The sequence below is a fragment of the Rattus norvegicus genome, chromosome 11, assembly GCF_036323735.1.
Source record: "Rattus norvegicus strain BN/NHsdMcwi chromosome 11, GRCr8, whole genome shotgun sequence".
NCBI lineage: Eukaryota > Metazoa > Chordata > Mammalia > Rodentia > Muridae > Rattus > Rattus norvegicus.
Genome location: NC_086029.1, coordinates 75,410,589 through 75,417,880, shown reverse-complemented (window position 1 = coordinate 75,417,880; position 7,292 = coordinate 75,410,589). Strand labels below are relative to the sequence as shown.

At 41.6% G+C, this 7,292-nt stretch overlaps 1 protein-coding gene across 1 annotated transcript; it reads right to left on the bottom strand.

Moving 5' to 3' along the window:
• Window positions 1–661: 661 nt before the first annotated feature.
• Rpl27l7 (ribosomal protein L27 like 7) lies at window positions 662–5,374 on the bottom strand. Its single transcript, XM_063270862.1, has one exon. It carries the CDS (start codon window positions 1,119–1,121, stop codon window positions 714–716), a length of 408 nt encoding a protein of 135 aa, XP_063126932.1. The 5' UTR covers window positions 1,122–5,374; the 3' UTR covers window positions 662–713.
• Window positions 5,375–7,292: the final 1,918 nt, after the last annotated feature.

The following is a 7,292-nucleotide window of genomic DNA, read 5'->3' as shown; positions in this document are numbered from 1 at the left end:
TTCTGAGCAGGACTGAAGCATCCACAATTTGGTCTTCCTACTTCTTGAGCTTCACATGGTCTGTGTGCTGTATCATGGGTATTATGAGCTTTTGGGCTAATATTCACTTATCAGTGAGTGCACACCATGTGTGTTCTTTTGTGATCTCAGGATGATATTTCTAGTTCCATCCACTTTCCTGAGAATTTCCTTAAGTCTTTGTTTTTGACAGCTGAGTAGTACTCCATTGTGCAAATGTACCACATTTTCTATTGTCTATTTTTATCATTTTTAATTCTTACTATTTATTATTTATTCCTTGTGTGTAGTTTTTCTCTTTATGTATTCTTACAGAAGTATTTCGGTTATCGATTAGCACATGGGTTGATAAGCTATATTTTTTTCTTCTATATATTGCTCTTAGGCATTATTTGGTTAATTCTTTTTACAGTTAGAATCATCTCAAAGTATTTTCCAAATCCAGCCCCACCTTCCCCCTGATTTTTTTCTTGTTATTAACCCCTAATTTAATTCCCCCTAGTTTATGAATATATTTTGTACAATTAAAACACAGTAATGGTATTTTACTTAAATAAATCCCAAACTATCAACATTGCAACGAGGAATCGGCATGTTAAAATAATTGTTGAGATAAATTAAGTGCTTTCAATCTCTTGGGTGATTTCTTTTTTTTTTAATTTTTAAATTTTTTAATGACGAAAACAAAAATACATCTAAAAGCGAAGCTTCTGGAAAAACCATTTGTTCTTCCCTGTCTTGTATCGCTCCTCAAACTTGACCTTGGCCTCCCGCCTGGCCTTGCGTTTCAGTGCTGGGTCTCTGAACACATCCTTGTTGACAACAGTTTTGTCCAAGGGGATATCCACAGAGTACCTTGTGGGCATGAGGTGGCTGTAGTTATAAACTTTCACAAAGGACTTGATCTTGGATCGCTTGGCCATCTTCTTGCCCATGGCAGCTGTCACTTTTCTGGGATAGCAGTCAATTCCAGCCACCAGGACATGGCTGTAAGGGCGGTCGGAGGTGCCATCATCAATGTTCTTCACGATGACGGCTTTGTATCCGGAGTAGCGTCCAGCCAGGACCAGCACCACTTTCCCGGGTTTCATAAACTTGCCCATTTCAACAGCAAGCAGCCAGCACCCAGCAAGAAGCGGGTGATTTCTTTATAGGACATTTCTAGAGTTCATAACCAAATGTGTTCAGTGCGTCCTTGGTGGGACCTAACCCTTTAAAACTTGCTGATGCGGGGTTGGGGATTTAGCTCAGTGGTAGAGCGCTTGCCTAGCAAGTGCGAGGCCCTGGGTTCGGTCCCCAGCTCCAAAAACAAACAAACAAACAAACAAACAAACAAACAAAAAAAACTTGTTGATGCTTGTTTTATAGCCAAGCATGTTGTGTCTCAGGAATGTTCCTGTGCACTTAAAAAGCATATTTTGTTTGAATTCTGAATCACGTATGCCAGGAGGATCTCCTACAAGCACAAGGGTGTTTTTGTTTTTCACTGTGGTTGCTATCTTCAGAGGAGCAGGACAAATGGGACCCTGTTGGTCAAGAGGTAACGAACCGTACGGCCAGTCTCCGTGGGAAGAAGAGTGCAACGCCATCGCCTGGAGTTATTTAGCTACTCCTCCTATTTCTGATACTGCATCTCAGTCCTTCACACACAGTGACATACGGAGGGAGACAGAGGGCGTAGGCCACCAAAGGTGATGTTTCAATTAATCACCTCTGTTCTTGGGAGATGAGTTCTAACACGGTTCAGTCAAAATTGATTTAAATTTAAGATCCGTGCTCGCACACTTGCTTCGTGTCAGACGACCTCCATCATACAGGAAATAGCTCTTAAACCTCATAGATCGCACATTCTAAAAAGGAATATAAATATGATGAACTGTGGAGTTACACATTTTCGCTCTCCCCTCTGTTTCCTTATCTAGTTGATACATGTGAAATTTCTATGTAGTAGCAGACAGTAGAATGGCCTTGTCTTTTAAGCATGTGTGTCAATAGTATGTTGAGGCTTCTCCAACCCTGTGATCTGTTTCTCTGGCTCCCATGTGCTCTTAGATGCTTAGACTCGACCCCTCGGAGACCTGTCCATCCTCTCACACTCCCTCTCCAGACTCATTCACTTTAGGCATCAGACAGCTGTTGGGAGAAATAGTTTCTCCTCCTGAGATAACCTCTGTCTTTCCCAATCGCGAAAGTTCCGGTTCTCAAGTCCGGGGGTGGGGGGTATCACGGCCCCTCTAACCAACCCCTTTAGCTTTCAACTTAACCTTATGGATTATAATTTTTTCTCTAAAATCATTGTGATCCCTTACAAATCCTCAACAACTTTTCAAAGCTGACAAAGTCTGCTTTGTCTTAATGGTCCTCCTCACCTGGTTCTAACTAGGACGTACTTCCATTGCTTTCCTGAATGTATCCACCACGGCAGCAGTTCCCAGGTTAGACCTTTCCCTGAAGTTGATGCTGTACTTTTCTAATCCAGTTTTCTATCTCTGACTCCTCCAAAGATGCCTTTATTTTTTTTATTGAACACGCTACCCACCTTTCCAGAACCCACACGCTTTCTGCCTACTCTAGGAAGCCATTGCACCGGTAACCTTCCCTCGCAGCAGTCTTTCGAGTGGTATCAGTACAGCGGCTTTCTGACAGATGCAGCAGTACCTGGACCACGGAGTTTTCCTTTTTACTCGTAAAGACTGCCTTTCTATGTTGTTACATTCCAACCAACCTTTGCTTCCCTGAGTTTCGAAGCCCCTCAGGACTCAGAAAACTGTTTGGATTGAATTGAGGATTCTTTGAGACCCCACTGTGGGCCTCTGAGTGACCTACAATTGGGACGTAATCTGAAGTTAGAGCGCAGGATTAACTGTGCAGGTCTACGTGAGAAGGGAACCCACGGACATCCTCCACTGCAACTGTTTTCCGACTTTCGTGTTGCTTATTTCAAAATTGCATATAACTGATGCAAAATTTAGACAGTGAAGCAGATTATCCCTCAGAACTAGATTCTGCATGCAAATAAACGAATCCTTGTCTGAGGCACTAATGCAAATGTTGGAAAAGAAAAACCTGAAAAAGGTATGAGAGCAACTGCTTGGAACACACTTACGAGGAAAAGCTGTTTTGATTTTTCAGAAATGACTTTTACATTTTTTATTTATTCTTTGGTAATTGTGTGTATTTAGATCATATCCACATCTGGCCAGCAGCCTGCTTTGTGTTTTTATTCCACTAGAGGGCAGCAAAGATTCATGATTGAATAACAGACTTTTTTAAAAAAATGTATATATTTTCCAAGCACATTTAGACAAAATACATTTGCCAATAATTATAAAACGCACTTTCTAGCTTTCTGATAAACTGTGAAGAAAACTGAAGCGATACCTTTTCTCTTAGTAAAGGACTCTGCTTCACTGAAGAACAGGGCTCCTGCCTTGGGCTTTCAACCTCACCTCCTGTTTCATCCACCCACACAGCAAACAAGCATTAGACTCTATTCCACGCCCGGAGCTGCGCGGTTCTTACAATCAGACAGTTTTTGCCTCAGAGAACTCTGTTATGGCAAGTCATACACTAAAAGCAGGCGCGGCGTGCTTGTAGAAGGCACAATACATTGAACGACGTGGATATTTCCTGTTGTATTTTTATTATTTCGCTACTCACAGTATCTGTAAGAGGTAAGAATTAACATTCCCGTACTTTTGGATGGGAAATAGATCTCAGGGGTTGAATGTGTAGCGCAACACAGAAGTAAAGAAGCTGATGTTGGAACTTGAACGGTGCCAGCAGGGCTCTCCACCAGCGCACCACACTGTGACCCACGCAAACGGTGCTCTTAAACGAAAGAGCAAGAACGAAATCCGCCGTCTCTGAAGCATTTCCTCTTTAGGTCTGTTTTACAGTGTCAGTAAAGGTGCTTTCTTTCCGACTTAGACTCTAAACAGTTGGCGAAATAAAAGAGGGGAAACAAAGCCAAAATTTTACCTTTGCTACTGAGAGACTTTTAAGAATCGGGGGGCTTTGGCTTTGATCTGTTAAAGAAGCTTGCTTGCTGGCCCAGAGTTCCAGCACGAACAGGCTTCATCCTCAAACCTCCATGTAGCGCCTCCTCCTAGTATAGGGCCGTCCGGTCTGTGGAAGGGTAGAGAGTGAGCCTATTTGTAACTCACTCCTGGGAAGGACAGGGACTGTAAGACAAGCACACCCAGTTTATTCTTCCCAAATCTACCAGTCAGATATACCACTGTCTCCTCTGAGCCGAGAGAAGCCAGGAAGTTGCTTTGTAGGGAGGAAGAATCTTCAAGTGATAGAGGGGCATCTCTCAGAACGTGCCTGGGGGGCTGTTCTGTCGTCCACAAACATGTCTACAGCAGACAAGATTTGTGGCTGTTAATGGTTCACCACTATTATTTGGGTCTTGTGGTTTGTGGAAATATGCTATTACTTAACTTTTAAATAAATATGTGCTTTTTTTTTTTTTGCTTTTGACTTTGCTATCTAGTTGTTTGGGTTTTGTTTATTATTATTTTTATTTAATAAGGGCTCTAAAAATGGAAGAACTCTGTTTGCACAGCCCATCTTACTGCCATCCATACTAACTCTTCCGTCATTTAAAACTTATCATTAGCTTGGCTGGTACACCCCCTAACACACTCTGTATCCAGCGAGAGAAATTTCCAGGCCGCTCCAGCTTTAGACAAACACCCCTCGAAGCCTCTCAAGATCATTTTTTTCTGATTGTATTTAGACAGTCTTCTGGTCCTAATTTTATTTTTCACTCAGACAGTGATCATGTTGATTAGCTGATGAATAAATGCCCTTGGATATTCTATCTCTCGCCATGAATTATTTATTTATCCAGTTCACGTTAACCCTTTTTCGGGCCCTGCTGTTTATGTCAGAAACTACGAGTCAGGGAACAGGAGTCAGAGTGCTGTAGATTCTGAACCAACAGACCTTCCAGTCAGTAGGAATCAATCCCTCTCTCAAATGATGTCGGACCCCAGAAGACAATCGCCACTAAAGAGAAGAAACTCAGTCGTCTTAACTGTCAAGGTCACGAACATTTTGAATCAGCTTCTTGGAGGTAAAAGGAATAAAGTGCTTCTGAGTTCCGAGTGTGGAGACAAAAGCAGAGTGGTTAGAGACAGAGCAACAATAAGTGAAAGGAGCTGAAGAAAATGGAGCCAAGAAGGTGAACGGAGAGTGGAAGAGAGACACGGGAGAATAACCTGAGGGAGATGCAGAACACCTCAACCTAATGCTTCATCAAAGGCCACAGACAGTGGGCGGCCATTTTACCTTCTAAGCAGCCAAGAAGCACAAACATTGTTGCCATAAAAATCAGTACATTAAAAAAAAAAATATAGACACCAACATCGTTGCTGTAAAAATTAGTACATAAAAGTACACAAATCGTAAACTTCCTGGGTAATACTCAGTAGAAGAAAAAAAAAATCACAAATGTATTGATGGATTGTGGTCTGCAGGGAAACAGTTAAAAGTGGGATCCAAAGCAAGTGCCACCCTAGGTATGGTCCGACTTCCCTTAAAGATGCAAATGAAGCAGCAACTCTGAAATGCTACTTAGGAAAGTTACAATTAGCTGCAGTAATAATTGTGCTCTTTGGTTCTTGCTTTGTTTTACAGTGACTCTAATTAAAGGCCTAGTGATGTCGGAAAGTCACATTAATTATTCATCTGCAAACATTTACATAGACTTCCCTGTTCCCCTTCAATAAATTATCAACTTCACATCTCCATAATTTAATCAAAATGACTAAAAATACACCATCTCAAGCGTCGGCTCCTCCTCGCTGGTCTTTGTCTCTTCAGAGTTATTTGTTAGGAGAGAAGACTTCCAACTGTTAGCAAGAAAGGAGAGAAGAAAAATCTGTCCGTGGAAATTGTGGAGACAGTATTTGCTTTTTCCCACACTGTCATATTGATTGGTATAAGGCTGTGGTTTGCAAATGTCTGTAATTTTTTTTTTTTTTTGAGCAAGATGAGAGGTGCCACGGAATTGTGTTGTTATTAAAACCCGAGTGCTGCTGTGACTATTAATAGAAACAGAATATTTAAGAATACAGGGACAATTCTCCCCATGATGTTCAGTATGTGAAGAACTGAAGTTTCAACAGCTCAGCATTGAGAACCCGCAAAAATGGAAAGAAACAACCAGGCCTTATATTTGAGGCAGCAGGTTGAGAGAGTCGTAGGCAAAACTAGAAATTCAATTTAAGAGAAAGAATCTAAGGACACAGACATGAAATTCAATGGGTTAAGTAGTTAGTTGGTCTATAACTTGTACACATGAGCTGGTAACCAGCCAGTCAAACCCAAGGACTCCTGACCTGAAGGGCTGTCATGGGAGAAATTACACTCTGGAGTCAGGTATACTCAAGTTCGAATCCCAATTCTGATTTTCAATAGTTTCTGATCTGTTTTAAAAGTCTTTTTAATCTTGATGAATAATGCGCTGGTTGAGGACCATTTGATTACAAGGTGCATTGGCCTCTTCAAGCAGAATACATGCAATGGACAAGAGCCAGGCACTGTGGAGAAGGACAGACGCAGACAGCTGTCTGTTTCTGCAAGTGTTCTACAACATCTCCATTCTGATTCCTGTATACAAACTGTATTTTCTGAAGGGTTGCAAAACAAACAAACAACAAACAAAAAACCATCTTGCGTTTATAATTCAAAAGTCTTAAAGCTGTTTAAACGGTAATACTCCCTAGTTGACCTAGAAGTCCAATGCGCGCTCTAAAAAGTCAGGTTTGGGGACAGAAATCAACAAGTGGATCCTAAAATTCATACATATATCCTAGAGACCCAGGATAACCAAGACTGAAAAAAGAGAATGTTAAGGTTCTCACTCCTTATCGATTTCACAGTTTCCTATAAAATTACCAGAACCAAGCCGAAGTGGACCTGGCGTGGAGACAGACGTTATAAATGTGCACATACATGTGGTCTAATTTTTTGACAATCTGCCAAATGTTGGCTAGAAAAAGTATAGTCTTTAAAGGGAGCCTGTCATGGCTGGATAGCACCATGCAAAGCAGTGGGACTAGAGTCCTACGCCATGCCACGTGCAAAGATTAACTCGTGGATAAGAGTCACAGATCGGAAAGTAAGAGCTCTAAAGCTCAGGTAAAGAGGACCATGTTCTCAGGAGCTCAGATTAGAGGGTGCTTCTTCTCCCTAGCTTTTCTCCTTTCTCCCCCTCCTCCTCGTTTCTTTCTTTCTTTTTTTCTTTTTTTCGGAGCTGGGGA